We start from the raw sequence: 24,152 nt of genomic DNA, 5'->3' as shown, positions 1-24,152 counted from the left end.
AATCAACATGGTCTTATTGTCAAATATTGGCTGCGACTTGTATCTAAAACAACTAATATGATCCTTAGTCATGCTTATTCATATCAATACAATCTGACTGAAAAAGAAAAAAGTTGTTGGGCATTAAAAGCAAAACATTATGCTTTTGGCCATGTTTGGGATAGTAAAAAAGTAAATCATATTGGGTTTTTTAATAACTTTAAAATAAGATGTATTGATATAGATAACCAACAGAGGTCTAGCAGTTTAAGAACTTACTCAAAACTTTCTTTTTATTTTTGTATTAAGCAAAATAATGTATTTGAATATTATCTAGATTGTATTCCAGTAAGTGGCTATCATATTGATTTGAGTAAATTTAGATGTTCTGGTCAAACTTTGCTAATTGAAGATGGATGGAAGTACAATATACCTAGAGCTAAGAGACTTTGTCCATTTTGTGTAAGACCTTTAGTGGAATCTGAATATCATTTTTGTTTACAAGTCCACACTAAGACAGTTTGAGACGTACCTTATTATTTTCACACAAATGTAACTTTGTAACTCTCTGTACATCTAAAACCCCATGCCTAATTGTGCCCCATTGTCTAATTTTTATATCATGTATTGTATAATGGGCTGGTGGCCCCTTTACTGAAATAAAGCTCTCTCTCACCTTGGCAGTTGATGCACCCATATTTGAGTAAACCGATGTTACACGGGTAGACTGCTAAACGATAGAAACGCTTCACAATAACATGATCATAAGAACTATCTCACAGATACGAAAACATCTCCATTGGTAGCTTTCTCGAAAATAGTCGATTATTATTGTTCACAAAGTTAATTCGACTACAATGAAAATATTGGACATCTTTGGGTTAGTGGTTAACGCTGTAACTAAATCAAATATTTTCTGGTAATCCAGGATAAGGTGAACCAACTCACAAAACGCGTTTGAAACAGAGGCGGTACACAGAGTATGGGCAAACATATTTGGTTTGTTACAGGTAGAGTGTGTGTACGCACATTTTGCACGTGCAAGCCATGACGATGAAATTGACTACACTCACGTGTACACACGTACTGATTATGAGACTATAAAGAGGTCGGTGTGACAAGCTGATACAGAAACCGCAACCGAATGTAAAGACTAGTGCTATGAATATCCAGTTATCTCAATATAAATCCAGTAAGCAATATTACGTTTACCGTATGCTGAAGCCCATAAAAATCACATGGGATTAATGAAGGAGTATGTCATTGAGTCAACTATCAATACTTCAAGGTCTCAACCTTCATTAGACCGCCTCCGTGGTCTAGTGGTAGAGCGTCCGCCCGGAGAGGGGAGGGTCCGGGGTTTGATCCCGGACCGCGTCATACCAAAAGACGTTAAAAGATTGTACTTGTTGTTACCTTGTCTGGCGATCGGCATTAAGGGGCAAAAACAAGGACTGGTCGGCTCGGAGTCAGTATCTGAGTGGGGTATTCATGTTAAACTGCGGCATGGTATCTCAGTGAGCTAGCACTATAAATCGGCATCAGTCCGGACTAGTACAAGCAGTCACACACAAATATACACGTGCATGCACGTCGCTATATAAGTGCAATAGTCTTGGACGCGACGTTAAAACCCATTTCACCTCCCCTCAACCTTCATTATCATTTGATGAATGACATGACACTACTCATTATTGCTCTCCTGGGTAGAAAAAAAGTATTACATTTGTTCAGCAAATGAATTCCCTTCATTGTAACGAGATGTCTCGATTGTTGTTATGTATGCAAATTTGCTGTCCCCGTTTTCAGAGTCAGCACGTTCTATTATGTGCTATGGAACTCGCCACTAGAGCTCGTTGTTCGTCGACATATCCGGCTAATTGTCACGGACCACCCGCTACCCCTTTCTTCACAACGGTACGCGCCAGTGGGCGGATATATCTTGTTTTACCAGTAGTATACCTGCCGAGTATTTTCTGAAATGGTTGTAGCCGTAAACACCATGAGTATCTGGAGATTTTGTATTGCATTCATTACGAATTTTCAAAGTGTTCAATGTTATATCATAATGTGCATGGAATCAAAAGTGATCATGTTTTTTACTGATAAATCACCTTGAAAAACACCACCAACTTTTCTATGTAAGTCTTACTATTTTATCAACTCTTTTGATACTTTCTAGTTTGAACTTGTCATGCTGTAAAATGAAACTTACTGTTTCATTCTTTTCTCTGTGCCCGAACAACAGTAGCCGTTTCGCCACCTGAAACAGTGACATGTAATGAGATTTCTGTACTATACTAGATAAATCACCTTGAATAAATGAATGAATGTGTTCCTTTTACAAGTTAATATTAATAGTGTAAGTTATCAAAGCTCTTGATATCACACACAATGACAGTTGCATGACATGTGCAAGAAAGAGCGTTTGTGTGTGGTCAGAAAGCACGACCTGTTGAGATACTTTGGAATGCGTCAACCTGACAGTCACCTCGGCGTAAGCATAACGACTTTGAAACAAACTTATTCTACATCATGCTACAAGTTTCTGTGAATGTTAACTTTGTTTAATGTTATACATTATTGATTGCATGTCATGGAACCCCGGCGGCGAGGGACGTTGCTGGATTGTCTGGTCACTCAATGATTTTCAGACCGCATCATATAGCTGAAATATTGCTGTGTATGGCGTTAATCTAGAGATAAAACCAACCAATACTTCATTCACACTTGCACGAACTCATAAATCACTTAATTCAGAAACAATTTACACTGAATGACAGATAGCAGTGTATGGGTAGAATGTCTACGAATATGCTTTAAACAAGCGGTATAGGTATAGAGACTGTTACAAAATGTGTATCAGCATTTAGACTGTGGAACGTAGTATTCGTGTTTATTTCCGGTTCTGTGGTCACAGTTTTTCGGTTTGGCTGAACAGAGATTCATCTGTAAATATTATATAATAGTTCCTTTAAATCTGCATCATATAGACAAACAGTATACAAACGTTTTGACAACTGGTGACATGTTGGTCCTGTATATTTTATAACCGATAATTTCCAATCTCATTAGGCTCTACCCGGTGATAACGAATGAATGATTAAGCCGGAGATTATACGCCGCTTAGAGCATTTCTGTCAATACTTCAACCCTGCCACGGCTTCAAACAGTGAGTGAGTATGGTTTTACGCCGCTTTTAGCAATATTCGAGCAATATCACGGCATGACGAGCTAACGCTTTAACCACTAGGCTACCCGACCGCCCCCACATCTTCAAACATCTTTCAGCGATCTATTTATATAAGTTTCACAGCCAGTGTGCCCATGTAGGGGATTCGACGTCACAGGCCAAAACATTTTTCAAATATTATGCACCTGAGATTTGCTACATATGGCCTAAGTGAAAAAGGTATTTCCGTAAAAATTAATCTACAACATGAAAAAAGACAAAACATATATTCACAGGATACACACGCTATACCACCCTGCACTCTAATCACACACACACTGTGTCATTATTTTAACATAAATTGACAATCAGTAGCCTATACTGTTTTCGAATATGGTTACCATGGGGTGAGGATTATGATTTTACAATGTTCCAGCAAGGGACCCCAGGAATGGAACTCGCACATTGTACCCATGTATGGAATGGAACCTGGGTTTTCGGCGTGACGAGCAAGAAAGATCTGTTTTGAAAGATGACATTTCAATGGGTTTTTTCTGTTTACAAAACAATGTTTTCAATTTATATTCCTTGAAAAACGACAATGATTTCAAGTCGACGATCGTTGTCAAGCTTGAATATGGTGTGTTACATTCACTTTTCAAATATTTCCTTAAATGAGATAAATATGAAACAGGATCACTCACAGAATAATCAACATCAAATTGGAAAACATTTACTCAGTCCAACGAGTTGTCGCATCAAAGTACAATTTCCAGCAACATGAAGGTTTTGAAACTTACTTATGAACATTTAACTAAACACTACAAAACGAAACTTCACACAAACACACCACAGTGCAACGACTTCATTCTGTCGCCCATGGCCTCCACGTTACCTCAGCTATAGACAGACTTGCTGACATGGAGTTGGGGTCATCGCCGCTTTCAACAGTATTCCAGTTATATCACGGAGTATCAGCTTAATATGGGAGGAAAGCCCGAAGTGATGCAGGTCTCAGACGTTTACCACTTCAGTGAAACCCACGAGCACGGGCATGGTGCTGACAAACCTAGAAACATAATCGGGGTGAACCGGGATTCGAACCCAAGATCATAGGTTTCTTGCGTGCCCAAGGGACGCAGCTCCGCACAGCGAATCGTGGCGCCTTAGACGACTGGGCCCTCTGTGCCCTCATCAAGGTAATAGAATCACGTGCTTGATGCATGTCATCGTATCTCAATTGCATTATGTAAAACTCGCAGATCTTTCTGTTTCGTACCAACGATACTTCACGATGTAATGAAATTGCTTTTCGTTTTTCAAAAGTTCTGATTAACTAAACAGCTTTTTGGACGATGTAAGACGAACCTGCTCATATATTAAACGAGTTTCAGTGTATTTGACCACTTACTGTAGTTGTTTAAAATACTGCCTTTGAATAACGAACCCGGTCCTGGATTGTTTTTCGTTATTCGAAAAAACGAATAACAAACCCGCTGCCAACTTCAGGCCCCTCGGTTTATTCTAGTCTATCAACATTATACATTACACAAATGAAAAGTCATACATTATACACTCAGAGCTGTCCACTCTGCTGTTGGTTTTCAATTGGTGTGCAGTAAACATAGCGACAGAGTACCAAAGAAGCATTGCAACTTTTCATTCACTTGTTCCAGGGGCGGTCGGGTAGCCTAGTGGTTAAAGCATTCGCTCGTCACGCCGAAGACCCGGGTTCGATTCCCAACATGGGTACAATGTGTGAAGCCCATTTCTGCTGTCCCCCGCCGTGGTATTGCTGGAATATTGCTAAAAGCGGCGTAAAATCATACTCACTCGCTTGTACCAGTCTGTGCTGAGCCGTGGTAGACCAGGTACCATTTGAAGGTGACAAGGTGACCAGGTACAAATCATCTGACATCATGTCGGTGGGTGAGCGAGTATGGTTTTACGCCGCTTTTAGCAATATTCCAGCAACACCACGGCGGGGGACACCAGAAATGGGCTTCGCACATTGTACCCATGTCGGGAATCGGTCCCGGGTGACCACCGAACGTTTGGTTATCCCACCACCCAGGGACAGGTACTACATGCCACGATATAAAGTGTAGTTAGATGACATGGGCGTCACAGATCAACATGTCAGCTCTAATTTATTGTAAATTTAAATGATGATGTAAATATTCCTGTTAAATATTGAATACTATCGGCTTGTCATTTCAGAGCAATGTCACATTCAGTCTACCAGCTGGACACTCCGGGCGCCAGCAGGACAGGTAGTACATTATATATGGTCCAGTGAGATGACACGGGCGTCACAGCTACGGACGCCAACAGGACAGGTAGAACGTGACCTGAGATGACACGGGCGTCACAGCTCCGGACACCAGCAGGACGGGTAGTACGTGATATATGGTCCAGTGAGATGACACGGACGTCACAGCTCCGGACACCAGCAGAACGGGTAGTACGTGATATATGGTCCAGTGAGATGACACGGACGTCACAGCTCCGGACGCCAACAGGACGGGTTGTACATGATATGTGGTCCAGTGAGATGACACGGGCGTCACAGCTCCGGACGCCAGCAGGACTTCCAGTAACATGGTGGCGGGCTGCCCGCACAGTCCGCAGGAGACCCGGTGCTGGACAGACTGTACGTGTAACACGACTCTCGACTGCCCGGCTGCTTCTTGAACATCACACAACGTTGTTTCCTGGAGCAGGCCACAGCACACGCCAGCCTTGAGTTCCTTCTTGTCACGTTCAGCTCAGCGACCAGCACGCTGGAGGACAGTTGCTCAAAGTTTGTGATGGCGATGTCGTCTGCTTCGCGCCCAACTTTTGCGCATGCGCTCGGTGTTTTCAGTTTTTTCTGCGGCGATGTTGCGGGCTGTGTTGGGGGCGGCGATGTTGCAGGCGGTGTTGGGGGAGGTGGAGGTGATGTTGGCGGCATATCCCCTGGGAGAACAACATGCAATAAACATCACAATAGGAACAACATATTTATATGGACATGTGACAGAATTACTGTGTTTACCTTGTGTCATCTGTGCATTTCACCATGGGGGTGGGATGAGGAGGAAGATGCGTCCCTCAGCCGTACCAACATCCACTGGTTTCACGTTCGAATCCTAGTTTCGCCCCAACTATGGTCCTTGGTTTATCAGCACCACACTGGTGCCCTTCGTCAACATCAACGACCTGCTTGCCTGCAGTAATATGACTGAAATACACACTCTCATGCTTCTCATTCGAACAGGGGCGGTCGGGTAACCTAGTGGTTAAAGCGTTTGCTCGTCACGACATCGATTCCCGACATGGGTACAATGTGTGAAGCCCATTTCTGGGGTCCCCCGCCGTAATATTGCTGGAATATTGCTAAAAAGCGGCGTAAAACCATACTCACTCACTCACTCACTCACTCATTCGAACACAGTAATATTACATTACCTTTTGTCGCCTCTGTTTTCATATTCGCTTCAACAAAGTGCTGCTTACACTGAGAATTACCCCACTTGCACAAGATTTACTCGTTTATTAATTTGGAAATGAATGCAATAACACGTGACCAATTCAGCTAATCAGAATGCAGGAATTTCAATGAACCCAAGGAAAATTTAATTATTCTTCATTGTTCTTTGTGATGTATCGCGTAGCTATCTTATACAAGAACAGACAACACATCAGAGAAGATTTGTCAGGTGTTCAGGGATTTATAACTTTTACAGACATACAATCGTTCTCTGAAAGTCCTCGGGTGCCGAAGATGTTAAATTACAAATAACACTACAATAACTGTCACTGAGGACATTTCTCACTTACAAATCGACTACGACTACAACTACTACAAATATACAACCACTTCTACACCTACCACCACCACAGCAATCTCTTCTACACTTACCACTACCACAGCTGCCACTTCTACACCGACCACTACCACAGCTGCAACTTCTACACCTAACACAAGCAAAGCTACTACTTATACACCTACCACCACTGCACCTACCACGTTTACAGCACCTACCACTTCTACACCTACCACCACTACACCTACCACTTCTACACCTAACACAACATTTACCACTACTGCTACTGCAATAAAACAAAGAAAAATACCTGCTGTTACTTCTTCACACACAACTTTGGCTTTTTGTCCACTCGTCACGGCTCGCCACTTTCCGTCCCAGTCCGTGACAGCTCGCGTGTATCCGGGAGAAGAGGAAAGAGGCGAACGTATCCACCGAGGCGAGACCACAAGCCATCGGTTGCTCTTGTAGAACCAGCTCCAGGTGTCGGGGGATTGTTGGACCAGACCCAGCCATAAGATGAGAGGACGGCAGCCAATCCCTATTGGACAGAAGCACTTTATATGAGGAGCCGGTGTTTTGTTGTAGTAGTCTTTATTCAAGTGTATTGTAGGCCATAGGTCCATGATACAAACGGTAAGTGTACAGTGGAAGTTCGAGGATAACATTTATGTATTTAACAATGATTGTCTAAGAAACATGGCTTTAACGGTGTTTTGTTATTGGGCGGTGGGGTAGCCTAGTGGTTAAAACGTTCTCTCATCACGCCGAAGACCTGGGATCATTTTCATAGTGACAGAGCACCAAAAAAGCATTGCAACTTTCCATTCACTTGTTCCAGGGGCGGTCGGGTAGACATTGGTGCAATGTGTGAAACCCATTTTGTTCTGGTGTCCCCCGTTGTGATATTGCTGGAATATTGCTAAAAGCGGCGGAAAACCATACTCATTCTTTTGTTATTCTTGGAAAAGCTAGGGACAGAATGTGAATATTGGCGCCAAATGGTCATGACTATATATTGGTCATTGCCTTCAACTTTTGCTTAAAGGTTGGTCCCAGTAATACCTGTCAGCGGGGCGGCGAGGTAACTTAATAGTAAAGCGCTCGCTCCTCACGCCGAAGACCAGGGTGCTATTCCACATGGGTACAATGTATGAAGCCTATTTCTGGTGTTCCCCGCCGTGATATTGCGGGATATTGCTACAAGCGACGTAAAAGCATACTTACTCGTACCGTCAACGACACGGAAAGGTTGAAAAAACTCATTGCAGATGCATTGTGTTTGAGTATTATCAGAAAATGATCAATACTGCCGTATAATGAAAGACGGGACGCCAGTAAACAGATAATGCTTCTCAACGGCAAGCAACACACAACGTCCCATGCCATCGGACCACGTGGCCCTCTAATCGTCAAGTACCCAGCCCCAACGTATGGTTTTACGCCGCCTTTAGCAATATTCCAGCAATATCAGGGCGGGGGACATCAGAAAAGGGCTACACACATTGTACCCATGTCGGGAATGGAACCCGGGTCTTCGGCGTGACGAGCGAACGCTTTAACCACTTGGCTACCCGACCGCCCCTCAACGGGCTGAAAGGAAGCGGAGACGAAATCGTATTTTCGGCAATGGAGTCAAGTGCTTAAGTAAGCTCAGTGGCACACTTGCTGTCATGGTACTCACCACATCAGGAACCAGTATTCCCTCCGTTGTGTGCAGTATACTACGTAGAATGACGTAAGTGAGTGAGTATGATTTTACGCCGCGTTTAGCAATATTCCAGCAATATCACGCTTTAACCACTAGGCTATCCGACCGCCCCTGTAGAATGACGTAAGTTTTACTGCATCACACCCCTACGTTATATTACAGGATAATTGGACGCTTAACATTGCTGTTCTAATTTTCCCGAGTTGTTTTTTTAATCTCGAGAATTCCCGAGATACTATATCCCTCGTGTCAGGGCCCTTGAATAAAGACTTGTTGACTTCACGATATGGGATGTATTAGAATGACGGGTAATTTCAGGGTTTTCTTGAATTTCTTTATTTAAAAAAATAAATAAATTACCCACCATGCCACTGATATCAACAGTTTTCATCACGGAGCTAATCCCAATTTCCTCAGACAAGATAGACATTAGAATGACGACAGCATATCCATTTTGTCAATGTTTTTTTTCTGAAGGTGAAAAGAAATTGTTATTCGTACCTCGAATGCCACAGACTCCCCCAACAAGCCAGTCCTGTTCTTCTTTTGTCCCAAGTTCGACAACTCTTGTGTCTTCCGCCTCACATCGACTGACAGCCTCCTCCAGGGTGTCGTCTACGTCGAAGAAGTAGTAGCACTTGTTGGTGGTGGAGTCGTAGAAGTTCCGGGTGGCGGCCGGGTGTTGTGAGCAGTTGACTGGACCTATGACGACACCCACACCTGGGATCACACGGCATGCAGCGTGATATATAGTGTAGCATTGATGTAACACGGCATGCAGCGTGATATATACTGTGTCATTGATGTAACACGACATGCAGCGTGATATAAACTGTGTCATTGATATCATGAGACATGTACCCTGATATATACTGTAACATTGATATCACGAGACATGTACCGTGATATATAGTGTAACATTGATGTAACACGGCATGCAGCGTGATATATACTGTATCATTGATATCACGAGGCATGTACCGTGATATATAGTGTAACATTGATGTAACACGTCATGCAGCGTGATATGTACTGTATCATTGATATCACGAGGCATGTAGCGTGATATATACTGTATTATTGATATCACGAGACATGTAGCGTGATATATACTGTATCATTGATATCATGAGGCATGTAGCGTGATATATAGTGTAATATTGATGTAACACGTCATGCAGCGTGATATATACTGTATCATTGATATCACGAGGAATGCAATGTGATATATAGTGTAACATTGATGTAACACGGCATGCAGCGTGATATATACTGTATCATTGATATCGCTAGGTATGTAGTGTGATATATAGCTTAGCATTGATGTAACACGTCATGCAGCGTGATATATACTGTATCATTGATATCACGAGGCATGCAGCGTGATATATAGCGTAAAATTGATGTAACACGTCATGCAGCGTGATATATACTGTATCATTGGTATCACGAGGCATCTAGCGTGATATATAGCGTAACATTGATGTAACACGTCATGCAGCGTGATATATAATGCATTATTGACGTCACGAGACATGCAGCGTGATGTATAGTGTAACACTGATGTAACACGACATACAGCGTGATATCTACTGACACACTGATATCACGAGGCATGCAGCGTGTTATATACTGTATTATTGATGTAACACGTTACGCAGCGTGATATATACTGTAACATTGATATCACGAGGCATGAAGCGTGATATATAGTGTAACATTGATGTATAACGAGGCATGTAGCGTGATATATACTGTAAAATTGATATCACGAGGCGTGTAGCGTGATATATACTGTAACATTCATGTAACACGTCATGCAGCGTGATACATACTTTGACACTGACATACAGCGTAACATATACTGTAACATTGACACAATGAGACCATGCACCGTGATATATATTGTAATATTGACGTCATGAGGCGCGCAGCACGATATATTCTAAACCTTTCCATCGCAAGGCATACAACGTGATATATAGTGTAACATTGACATCACGAGGTATTCAGCATGATACATACTGTAACTTTGACGTCACATTACTGTAACATTATGTTCAGCGTGATACATCCTGTAGAATTGACATCACGAGACCATGCAGCGTGATACATAGTGTAACATTGAAAGTACGAGGCATTCAGCGTTATACATACTGTAACATTGACATCACGGTATGTGCAGCGTGATATATACTGTAACATTGACATCACACAACATGCAGTTTGACATATGTTGTAATATTGACATCACGATTCATGCAGCATGATATATAGTGTAACATTGTTATCACACAACATGCAGTTTGATATATATTGTAATATTGACATCACGATTCATGCAGCGTGATATATACTGTAACATTGATATCACACAGCATGCAGTTTGAAATATACTGTAATATGGACATCACGATTCATGCAGCGTTGTATATACTGAATGATAAATACAATAACATTGATATCACACAGGATGCTGGCTAATACATCCACGGACAGCGCCAGTTCAAGGTACCCTATAACAACGTGCTCCCCGTGCTGGTACATATTACCTTTTGTCCGAGCCACGAATGACCACAACAGGAACATGCACACACCCACCCTTGACCAGCACGACATCGGCAACATCTTGCTGAATCAACGTCTCTACGACTCTACGACAGCGCCACATGAATTGAAGCTCACAATAAAAGCATGCGCGTTAATTATACAGTCCCTTTACAGTAGACAAACATCACGTGTGTGTTGACAGGTGCCTGTGTTCACACCTGAGTGTCTGATAGCCCGCCTCATCTAAAACACAAGTGTTAACCATGCCGGTTTGTGAAATATGTTGTTTTTGTAGTTCATATGAATCTCATCGTTACCGCGAGAACTGGTTGTTGTTGACATTGACAAGTGAACAAACCAAGGAGGACATGGTGCCGTTGTACAAAGCGATCTTAGCGCTAAGGTGATCGTAACTCCCATACCTTAACATAGACTTAAGACAGTCGTGGGGCTGATGCTGTTTTGTACAACGGCGCCCTGAGTTGAATGGGTAGGTTTGGGTACCTCCAAAGTCCACAAAAAGATAGCCCGGTTTACCCCAATAAAATGCACTAAATGTCTGCAACAAACCATCTTCCCGAGGCAAGAGAGTTAACTGAGTTAACTCCTTTCTAAGCCTCTCCTTTTGACCAATCAGATTCAACCTCTCGTACCACTTGCATCTGTTTCAAACAAAACGGTGGCGTCAAGTCAAGACGATCTGATCGATAAACAAGATCTATATTGTGATAAAACGAGTCTTACATCGCGAAGTGCCTCAAATCACGTGAGCATCTTGATTAAAAACATGAAAAGATTTAGAAAATATCTGTTGACAACGCGTTAGCGGTGCACATGCTTTGCAAATCCTGCAGTCGACCGAAATCTGCATGACACTCTACGAACCGGATTTCGATTTCGGAGCGCGATTTTGATTGGACTATGCACAAACTCGTTAGTCCAGCCAAAATCTAACTCCATAATTCCAGCCTAGTTCGGCAAGGGTGGAAACTGGACTTTCATGGTCTGTTAACTCACTTGCCTCGGGAAGATGGCAACAAACCACATTCTTACAGGTTCTTCGACAGATGGGAGTGTTGTACAGGTTCTACTACACCAAATCAGAACCAGTTTGGACAGTGCGGTTTTCGTAGGGAGCCTTCAGTGCAGATCAAGAGATATCTTCAGGCTGTGATTGGAGGATATTCTGTAAGATTTGTATGTCTTGCAAATGTACATCCATCCAGTTATTAAAACTGACCATGTTTTTCTATATTTAGTACCGTCTTTTTCAACATGATGACTTATGCTGAATGTGACCACAGCTATTTTCAAGTAGGTGACATTTGGTGCGAAGCTGGGGGTGGTGTGTTTAGCTTCAGGTACTCGGAAAAGGAGCTGGCTAAGCTAGTAATTTTTATTTTTTTTATTGCTGCTCTAGGGCCAAACTGTGCACACACATACAGGTAATAGCTGTTGAATGCTTAGTTATTTTAAAAAAAATCATAACGTTGCTATAGAAGTCTATGGGAAAACATTTGGTTGTGTGTAACCTATACTGTGTCTGAGTGGTATCCCTGTTCAACTGCGGCATGGTATCAAAGTAGGCTAGCACTGTAACACTTGCATTCGTCTGGACTAGTACATGCAGCCACACACACGTGCATGCACATCGCAGTATCGGTGTAATAATGTTGAAAGGGAAGTTAAACCTCACCTCACCTCACCTCACCGCAAAGCACCTCACCTCACCTCACCGCACCGCACTGCACCGCACCGCACCTCACCGCACCTCACCGCACCTCACCTCACCTCACCTAGCCTCAACTCAACTCATCTAACCTCACCTCTCCTCATATCAACTCACCTCACCTCACCTCACCTCACCTCACCTCACCTCACCTCACCACACCTCACCTCACCACACCTAACCTCACCTAATGAAGCCACCATCCTTCATTTTGATTGGGCGGTCAAAGTTCGCCCAGGGTTCAAATGACGAGCCTATACAAAGGTCACATACGACTAAACCACGTCTACTGGCTCAATATTTATCGATATTTCTCAATCATAGTTAACATACTTTATAGTTATTGTTTCGGTTTTTAATCAATATGCTGTAAAAATCCCCGAGCCTTGATGTGCTCCCCGTCACCTGTCTTCCCACAGATTTCAGGTTCCCAGACTCCATCCCACAGACAAGTCATTTTGCCAGACTCACAGCACAGCGCGACGCACAACGGACAGCAATATCACGGGCCAGGCGTGACAATCGGTGTTTTCTCTGGGAAGTGGGTATTCCAGGTACGCAACGGGTTTCAGGGATTTCTAATAATGCAGTCTCATCGTGCTTCGAAACGTGGAACGGAAAACAGTGCAAATACATCCTAAACACCTAATCTGGACCTTGTTTGTGTGGAGTTGGGACGAAGTGAAGGTACAGCAGACATTTATATCAGCATCTGCTAGTCGACGTTCGAAAGTGACGTTCCCGTTGCAGGGCGCGTGACTGACTGATTGGAGATCCATCTGCACACTGGAATTCAATAACAGCATGGAACCGGTGAATTTTCAGCTTCGTTTCTTGTTAAAATAAACATTTGTTGGTATAAGTTTTATCGTCTAAATTGTGTGACTATATCTTCTATTGCCCGATCGAAGGCTGAAGTGTCTGACGCCTACACGCGCCCTGCATTGGTATTGGGACCCGTCAAGAGCCGGGTTGGAATCTTCAGCTACCTTACTTGCCGAAACAGGTGACTGTGCTTGTTGTAAGAGGCGACTAACGGGATCGGGTGGTCAGGTTCGCTGATTTGGTTGATGCATGTCATCGATCCCAGTTGGGTGTAGGGTTGTAGGGTTTTCTTCTTTTCAATATGTGCATATTTTGCACAAACGTAGATGCAGAGGTAAGGCCAAAGTAAAAGGAATTTCTTTTTGTCGTTTTCAGGATTCGTTATTTTTTATTATACGAATTAGAAAGCTTGTCAAAGGATAGTACATCTATGTGGTGGATATGCCATCTTGGGTAACGGACTTGATCACTGAAACAACCATTCTTGAAGTTGGTAGACATCAGCCTTTCCACCCAATCTTAGCCATATTTGGTCACGCACAAGTGGTCACTTGCAAGGGAGAGAAAGACAAACAGCTGCACTACTAAGCGGTCAGTTACATGAACACTTCAACATGTCAAATAACGTTCACGAAAATATAAAATGTCATGTCGTAACATTTAACATTACGCGTTGGTCAAAGAGAATCTTAATTCTAACATCGTCCTTGGCGATACACAGAGATGTTACACACAGCTGACACACACAGCTGACACACACAGCTGATACACACAGCTGATGCACACAACTGATACACACAGCAGACACACAAAGCTGATGCACACAGCTGATACACAGCTGACACACAAAGCTGATGCACACAGCTGATACACACAACTGATACAAACAGCTGGCACACACAGCTGTCTCACAGCTGATATACACAGCGGACACACACAGCTAATGCACACAGCTGATACACACAGCTGACGCACACAGCGGACACACACAGCTGACACACACAGCCGACACACACAGCTGACGCACACAGCTGACACACACAGCTGACAGACACAGCTGATACACACAGCTGATACACACAGCGGACACAATCTGCAGACACACACAGCTGACACACACAGCTGACACACACAGCTAACACACACAGCCGACACACACAGCTGATACACACAGCGGACACACACAGCGGACACAATCTGCAGATACACACAGCTGACACACACAGCTGACACACACAGCTGACACACACAGCTGATACACACAGCGGACACAATCTGCAGATACACACAGCTGACTCACACAGCTGACACACACAGCGGACACAATCTGCAGATACACACAGCTGATACCGACAGCTCATCTACCACACCAATATACATGTCAGTTAGCGTATTAATGCCTACAGAGTCTTTGTAAAACCCAGGCGTGAACAAAGGGTGACTTTACTTCCCATACGCCATATGTGGCAGCATGTAGATAACATAGATAGATAACAGTAAAATACTGTATAACTATCAACGACGCCCGACACACTTCTCCATAAAATAAGTGTCTAATTCCACAAACCAGCCGCACAGAAAGTTAATCATCTCCCTATATGTATATACTTTACGTCACATCTCGTCATATACATAACACCAACCAACTTGAGCATTAAGACGGCGGCGGGTGTATCTAAAAGAGGAGTAAAGCCAACCCACATGTGCCTTAAGACGGCGGCGTGTGTACCTTAAAGAGGAGTAACGCCAACCAACATGTGCCTTAATACGGCGGCGGGTGTATCTTAAAGGGGAGTAACGCCAACCTATCTTGGCCTTGAATCGGGTTTATCTTAAAGATTCATAACACCAACCTACTTGTGCCGGCGGCGGTGGGTGTATCTTATAGAGGCATAACGTTAACCTACTTGGGCCTTAAGACGGCGGCGGGTGTATCTTAAAGAGGAGTAACGCCAACCTATCTTGGCCTTGAATCGGGTTTATCTTAAAGATTCATAACACCAACCTACTTGTAACGGCAGCGGGTGTATATTATAGAGGCATAACGTTAACCTACTTGGGCCTTAAGACGGCGGCGGGTGTATCTTAAAGAGGAGTAACGCCAACCTATCTTGGCCTTGAATCGGGTGTATCTTAAAGATTCGTAACACCAACCTACTTGTGGCGGCGGCGGTTGTATAGAGGCATAACGCCAACCTTCTTGTACCTTGAGGCATAACGTAACATCAACCTACCTGGGCCTTGAGTCGGCGGTGGCCGTGGCGGTGGAAGGCCGGCCGCACCTGGTTGACCATGCGTGTACGACGTGATCAATAAGAACAGAAGCGGAACACAGAGTATGACGTATATTTAGCAAGCAGGCGCAGTTACGACCAACTCTTACTCTCAACTACGTGCTGTGTTAAGTTGTGTTCTCACTGACGGCTTTTAAACCGTCTGAACCTACCTGGGTTTAACCAATCAGAAATACTCTTGTCGATTCAGTTCTTATATTATTAAACATATGTACATGGCCTGCCTTCGTGAAAGTTGCTAATGTTGACGGATGTTTTCTTGTCGTGTAGTCGACACACAATGACTCTAACATGCATTTTTGAAACACAAAACCTCCACCATGAACACATAGAAACGTGGACATTAACGAACACATTGATTTATTGGGTATTTGTTACACGTAACATTCCGTAAGTATTATGTCAATCGTACAGCCGTGGGTGGAAGATAAATACATATACTGAAACCAACCGGACCAGATATCTTATTTTTATAGGAAGTCCTAGCAAATTTGATTTCAATCCATCAAACACCTCTTTGTCTTCTAGTTCAAATTTTCAGGTCACATACGTGGTCTTGTGGATAGAGCGTCTGCCAGGAGAGTGGAATGACGTTGGTTCGATAATAACCTTAACTGCACATTGGCAATGTCACACACACCTTACGAATGCTATATCTGGGGAGAAATCGGGCACCGGAACATGAATCATACCCCAGTGTCATCACAAACAGATCTTAGTGCTCACTACCGCTACACATAGGCCTCTGGACATCCCATTACAGGTCACGTCAGTACGACCTTTCATTTCACCAATGAGAGCGTCGCGTACGAGATCGCGTAAGTGAAAGTTCGAGTGCGTTTCTAATCATGCAGCCTTAGGTTACTATACTATATAACGGCAACACCAGATACTATCCAGTCTCTATCATTAACACGGGGCATCTCTTGCTTCAATTAAATAAAAAATTGAAACGGAAGAGATATGCCATAGCCCGAGGAATAAACTATCATACGATATCGGTCATATATGACATTCCAAATCTTGAATCGAGAACTTTGCCAAAATAGCTTTCCTAGCGTTGCCTGGATTGGATGTCCACAGTTTGAAAATTGTGCCATAAAGCTCGAGAAAGCTGCTTTCTGACTGGCTAACGTCGACTTCCTGTTAGTCATTCATTGGTCAGTCAAAGTTCTGACGTGAACTGTAATGGGATTCCCTCTGATGCTTTTTAAGCTGTAGCCAGCACAAAAAAATTACTTATGAGTTTGATCATAGCCCCTATTGGTTATACATTCTGTGTTTTTAAATTGGAGATACTCTAACTGTAGATTTGATACCTTTTATTTTACTTTGGGACCGAGTCTATATCAATTCTACCCACAGCGAAAAAACCGTAAACCTACACCTTTTTTGCTGTGACCATGACCATAAGAGCGCATGGAAAATTGTGCTCTCTTGGAACGTGTATGTATTCACTGGCCAACAGGCCAGCCATCTTAGAGAATGCCGAAGAGGGGTCACAGACAGGGACAAACATAAAAAAATGTTACTCCAGAGCAGGATACTTATATTCTCAAGCATTCTATTGTGTCATGGTCATAATAACAGCCAGGTTTCAAATCACAATAACCACATCGGAAAAAGTTTATTTGAGGCCTCATCATCACCGATGCTAATACTATTGAACAGAACCTCTTTCTGAATCTTTGTCGGTATGCATTTTGAAATATTGATGTATCACGGGTGCAACACGACTGGGATTGTAAAACCTGATCATAGGGAGTCCGATCCCTGCTACTCAAGGGGCATACCCATCATTTGTAGCAACAACTTACCTGCCACAACTGTCTGGGGAAGCCTGCAGCTCCATAACAATTACTTTAATACTGCACTCAATGACATGTCCACCAGTATCTTGGATACCACTTTGTAAAACGTCCTCACCATTTGGAGGTGAGGTGAGGTGAAATGGGGTTTAACGTCGCGTTTAAGATAAGTGTACTTATATAGAGGGGGTGCGTGTGTGTGATTGTGAGTGTGAGTGTGTGTGTGTGTGTGTGTGTGTGTGTGTGTGTGTGTGTGTGTGTGTGTCTGTGTGTGTGTCTGTGTGTGTGTGTAAGCTTGTACTAGTCCAGACTAATGCCGAGTTATCGTGCTAGCCCACTGAGATACCATGCATCTGTTTAACTTGAATACTCCACTCAGACACAGTATACTGACACCGACCCGACCAGTCCCTGCTCTTGCCCCTTAAGCGCCAGGCAGGATAACAACAAGTACGATCTTTTAACATCTGTTGGTATGACGCGGCCAGATTCCACGTGCCTACAGTGCTTTTATTGCCGTTTCATTTCCTTTGCATCATCAGCGTCAGTTTAGATCAAATCACGGTGTGTGTGTCAAAATGTTGTTTTTAAAAAAATATTTTACATGTTCTGTAAAAGCTGTAGATACCTCTATCTCACACAGTATACAGTTCTTGTTTTATCACCGTTATGCCGAGCGCAGGGCAGAGAAAAATCAAATTTGAACTTTGAACATACATTTAGTTACGATAATACGATATCGTATTAAATTTGAATTTACAAATACAACATCATAGTATTATGTCCGTGTAAAAAATAATTCTATTATGAGATGAGATACAAAGTAAACTGTCAGTGCATGCTCAGAAATATAAGGTTCACAGGCGGTTAAACTGAATAGAAATAAATATTGATTATGAAACCGTAACTGAAAATGTGAGAATACTTAACAAGGACAGAATATGTCCCTGTTATAGCGCTCGCTGGCTTTGTTCATTACCGTTGAACACCCCACCGACAATCCGTAAGATACGTTTTATCAATTATTTGTTTGTTGTTTGTTGGTTGTTGAACGCCGCACTCAACAATATTCCAGCTTTCTGACGGCGGTCTGTAAATGATCAAGTCTGGACCAGACTATCCAATGATTGATATCATGAGCATCGATCCAAGGTAGTTGGGATACAATGACGTACATCAACCAAGTCAGCGAGTCTGACCACCCGATCCCTTTATGCGCCTCTTACGAGCATAGTCGTCTTTTATGACAAGAATTTATTGCTGAAGACATGTTCTAACCCGGTTCTTCATGGGTTGTTTATCAATCACACAGCATCACATCTTAACTTACAATTAAAATGTCAGAAGAAAGCATGCGTCTGATCATGACTTTGGATTCTGGTTGAGTTTACTCATCAGTGCTGTAAAGGATATTGATCCAACTTTGGGATTTTGTATCTTCAATAAGACGACAAATGTCCCAGTGATCACGAGGACTGCTGATTATCAAAACCTCCACAAATGAAAACAATAATCAGTGATGCACTCTGCAGTCAGCAAGGAAACTATCCAAATCGATTAGGTGAGGTGAGCTGACGTGAAATGCGTCCAGGATTATAGCACTTATGTAGCGACGTACATGCACATGTGTGTGTATGAGTGTGTGTGTGTGTGTGTGTGTGTGTGTGTGTGTGTGTGTGTGTGTGTGTGTGTGTGTGTGTGTGTGTGTGTGTGTGTGTGTGTGTGTGTGTGTGTGTGTGTGTGTGTGTGGCTGCTTGTACTATTCCGGACTAATGCCAATTTATAGTGCTAGCCCACTGAGATACCTTCCCACAGTTTAACATGAATGCCCCACTCAGACACAGCATACTGACTCCGAGCTGACCAGTCCTTGTTTTAGCCCCTTAATGCTGAACACCAGACAATGTAACAACAAATACCACTTTTTAACGTCTTTTGGTATGACGCGGTCGGGGATCGAACCCCTCAAATCGATTAAATAAGTCTCTGATATTAACGGCTATTTATGGAAACTGCTCAACCACATACATGTATAACAATCGGCTTCCATGCTATTTTAGTGACAACTTGTTCCTGGTGAGAAGGACGAAACCTTATGATTATATTCTGTGCTCACTTACGACCCTTTCCCTGATATAATTACAATAACAAAAACATTATTTTGAACACATGAAACTTGAATAATTAGAACAGAAGTAAAGCATACCCACACGAGTTACAATCCTAAATATATTATTTACATTTAATGTATGGAGTCTGACAGTCCAAAACGCCACAAGCACACATAACTGGGCACCTAACTCGGAACTCCCACCGGGGGCAGAAGGACAGTTAACTGTTTTCTATGGCAATTACGGTACACTGTATTACATGCTACATTTATTTTTGCGGTTTAAGAAACAGTTTTGAAGTGTAGTTACTAGTTTCATGTTTGTAAATACGTCCTCAATGTGTATGGGACAAATTGTTAGGTCAATATGCTAATCGTTTTGGTTGACATTGATAACTGGTGACAACATAACTACATTAGCTGTAGAACCGCGATACTAATTAAGTCAACATTTTTTATCCGTGCGTTTGTACTTTACGTCCTACAAAGACGTGGTAGTTTTCTTGTTTTATGTGTTTGATGTCTCTGTGTTGGGTTAAATCTTCTACTGCATGCAATGCACCTACAACACCTTCATCAACTACTTTTTCCGTTTGGACCCATTTGATAAAATGTTTCTATGCCTTTCCTATTCAAGATATCTTGTAGTCAGTTCTTATAACTCCTCCTCCGTGGTCTAGGGGTAGAGCGTGCGCCCGGAGAGCGGAAGGTCCGGGGTTCGATCCACGGCCGCGTCATACGAAAAGACGTTAAAAGATGGTACTTGTTGTTACCCTGTCTGGCGATCGGCATTAAGGGGCAAAAACAAGGACTGGTCAAGTCGGAGTCAGTATACTGTGTCTGAGTGGGGTATTTATGTTAAACTGCGGCATGGTATGTCAGTGTGCTAGCAGTGTAAATCGGCATCAGTCCGGACTAGCACAAGCAGCCACACAAACACACACACACGTACATGCACGTCGCTATATAAGTGCAATAATCTTGGACGCGACGCTATACCCCATTTAACCTCAACCCATCTCTTATAACAGACTCAGTTTTGGCGCTGTTTAAATCATAATTCACCGTCTGTTCCAAAAGTGCATATAACCTTTTCATTATGGTTTCTGGAGACAAGAGAATCAGTTTTCAAGCCATACTTCGTTAGACATGTTTTAAATACGAACCGAAACATGTACAGCTTGACGCACGTGACTTTACACGCCGTCTTCCCAAATAGGAGTCATGTAACAAGTTCACAACTTTTAATACATCTTGAGGAAATGGGGTAAATGAAGTTTAAAGTTGTTCTGAATTATTCATGCGCTTTCACAATCCATGATCGATACCAGAAGTAATATCTAGACGTGTATTGCATATTGCGGAAGGATTTCAGCTTTTAAGTCGTGTTTTTTCTCAAAGTTGTATCATCTAATCTGAAATGCATTTAGGTTGCTCGTTATGCTGGCTGTAGGCATGGAGACTCAATCTGGCGTGAGGTTGTAGCAGGCTTGTGTTTTACCAAACCGTAGGTGATCACACTGGAAGGGCATGGTGGTACAGCTGGTTCTGCTTTTGATTAAAAAATTGCAAGTACTTTTAAACTTGTTGAAACAGCTTATTAAAAAAGACCAATCAATGGTTGAAATTGCCTACCCGTCAGCTTTGGAAAGTAGCGCTTTTTCTTTCGTGAACAAAAACATGGTCTAATTCAGGTTCGATTATACCACTTGCGGACCAATCAGAATGCGGGATTCTGGATCAGTGGACATAAAAATATAACACGTCCTTGTTATCTAGGATATGTTGCACCGTTTGTCACTAATAACACTACAAAACACTTGTTAGTTTGTTGTTTAACGCCGCACTCAACAATATTCCAGCTATATGACTGCGGTCTGTAAATATCGAGACTGGACCAGACATTCCAGTGATTTGTATCATGAGCATCGATCCATACAATTGGGATACGATGACAAGCATCAAGCAAGTCAGCGAGCTTGACCACCCGATCCCGTAAGTCGCCTCTTACGACAAGAATAGTTTCCAGTTACGGCAAGTAGGGGTTGCTGAATATTCTAATCCGGCACTTCACGGGTCACTAGTATTGATTTGCTTATCCGCTCATTCTGGAGCTGTTTCATCTTCCTCGGTTGGAAACACCTTACCTTCCATTTCTAGCTATGGTTCAGTTGACCTGGGAAGTATGCCACGAGTTTCACTTAATAATATTTCAATCTTTATTCAGTTTAAAGCCACATGCTGATATTTATATCCCGCAAGTTGGCAGTGTTTCAGTTTCGAACAGTGACTGGCGATCTAAACAAAACCGAATGTCGAGAGGAGCTTGATCACCATTGACCATCAAACTTCGTATCAACTTGAATGGCAAACCTTGGGTACCACAACTGGCTCCATAATCAGACATAAGTCGATACAGTTTCTGTAGTTTGATTACAAAAAATCGAATCTGTCGTTTTTGAGTGTCTGCCTTAATTACAGTGGGCGGAGCTTATTCAAGGTTGCGCTATTAAGTAGCACAGCACGTGTGAACAGTGTGAGGTATTCGTGGTCAAATTACAACGTAGTGTAGGTTTACGGATGAACAGCAGTATAACAACTGTTTTGGAAAACATAACAGCAAGGATACAAAAATACGAAATTGACGATAGTAACATCAGTATTAGCGACTAGATTTTAAAACATCTACTCCCTATTAGGGTTTTTTGTTTAGGTTTTGGTCACTTGCATTGAATATTGATAATATCACACAATAACCAGATTCAAGTGACAAACATTCTTTTTTTTTAAATCGTGTTTACAAATAAAGATTGTGCACACATGCCTAAATTGGGAGTTTGTTCCGGGGCATTTGTCAGTTCATTTTATGGTCGTTATTGTGAGATTGTTAGTGATTTGGACGACGAATCTTGTGATGACGCCGTAAACAAGGCTGTGTGTATCACGTTGTTGAAAACAATTGACCAGGAAGAAGATTATCGCGGCATTGATATGAGGACAGACGCTCATCATGGATGGAGGAAATATGAGAGCGACATTGTTGCTTTGAGTTGTGAAACCAAAATATGTGTTCATGCGGAGAGAGAATACATGCATGGCATTTGTAAGTTTTTGGAAAATCTTGAAAATAATGTTTGAATCCATGTCCACGCACAGATATAAATACTGCTGTGAACAACTGTTTATCTGACATCGTCTCGAAGTATGTAATGCAAATAATACTTGGCATGCCTCATTAGGCATCAAACAGGGAATTAAAATCTGTGTCACAGGACCCGCGAGGTTTAGTTTCACGGCGTGACCAGGCACTCGAATGTGTGTGTGTGTGTGTGTGTGTGTGTGTGTGTGTGTGTGTGTGTGTGTGTGTGTGTGTGTGTGTGTGTGTGTGTGTGTGATCAGTGCCAGAGAGTAACTTCTCGAAAGATTCTCTTAGGAGTAAAGGGTTAGATAGACGTGAACATTAAATGAGTGGATCACTGAAAAACAGTCCTGTCATGCATTGTGTATGTGGCCACAGTGGAAAGGTCATAATCACCGTCCAAAAAAAAATCTACAACCTAAAAAAGACAGAATACATAGATTCACAGAGCACACACCTTGCATTCTAATCAAACACCCCGTGTCATCATATTATCTACATAAGTTGAGAATCAATGGCACAAAATTGCCTTTTGAAAATGGTTCAGTCTGTCTGCCAGGGTCATTAGAAAAACAATGCAGACACTTGTTTTATAAAACATTACTCGTCAGGAAATTGACAAAATATAGTAAGTCATTAACATACACATGGAATGTCCGAGACTAGAGGTTACTGAGATAATTATTCTTTTAACATTTCAAGGTTTCTTAGTGTATGAAATATTGTAATTATTCAATTCTAATCCCTAAAAAATCTAAAGGTTTTCAATTGCGTGGATCGATGCTCATGGTGTCAATCACTGGATTGTCTGGTCCAGACTCGATTATTTACAGACCGCAGTCATATAGCTGAAATATTGCTGAGTGTGACGTTAAAAAACAAACAAACAAAGGTTTTCAAGTGGATGATCGATGACTCGCCTATGGTAACATTAACGTATTTTGTATTTTCTTTATGTATTGAAAACAATATAATGGAATGATAATAGCAGTCAAACCGAAGTCAGATTTTGAATACTGTGGTAGC

At 42.3% G+C, this 24,152-nt stretch overlaps 1 protein-coding gene across 1 annotated transcript; it reads right to left on the bottom strand.

The window, feature by feature from the left end:
- Nucleotides 1-5,717: 5,717 nt before the first annotated feature.
- On the bottom strand, nucleotides 5,718-17,921 carry LOC139457403 (uncharacterized). The gene is made up of 5 exons (XM_071238803.1): nucleotides 17,887-17,921; nucleotides 16,010-16,122; nucleotides 9,173-9,373; nucleotides 7,271-7,501; nucleotides 5,718-6,109 (listed from the first exon to the last, which is right to left on the bottom strand). The coding sequence occupies exons 1-5, from the start codon at nucleotides 17,919-17,921 to the stop codon at nucleotides 5,718-5,720; spliced, it is 972 nt and encodes a 323-aa protein (XP_071094904.1).
- Between the last annotated feature and the right edge of the window lie 6,231 nt (nucleotides 17,922-24,152).

Source organism: Haliotis cracherodii, unplaced genomic scaffold, assembly GCF_022045235.1.
Source record: "Haliotis cracherodii isolate W230 unplaced genomic scaffold, xgHalCrac1.p SCAF_12, whole genome shotgun sequence".
In the NCBI taxonomy this organism is placed as follows: Eukaryota; Metazoa; Mollusca; class Gastropoda; order Lepetellida; family Haliotidae; genus Haliotis; species Haliotis cracherodii.
This window is presented reverse-complemented; position numbering and strand designations above follow the sequence as displayed.

What these genes read in the sequence shown, in the direction of transcription:
- LOC139457403 (XM_071238803.1), bottom strand. Translation starts at nt 17,921, where the DNA reads ATGGAGCTGCAGGCTTCCCCAGACAGTTGTGGCAG. An exon ending in ACCGCCGACTCAAGGCCCAG is followed by an intron (nt 9,374 to 16,009) that starts GTAGGTTGATGT and finishes GTGTCGTCATAG; the next exon opens with GTCCAGTCAACTGCTCACAA. An exon ending in GTGTGAAGAAGTAACAGCAG is followed by an intron (nt 6,110 to 7,270) that starts GTATTTTTCTTT and finishes TTGTTCTCCCAG; the next exon opens with GGGATATGCCGCCAACATCA.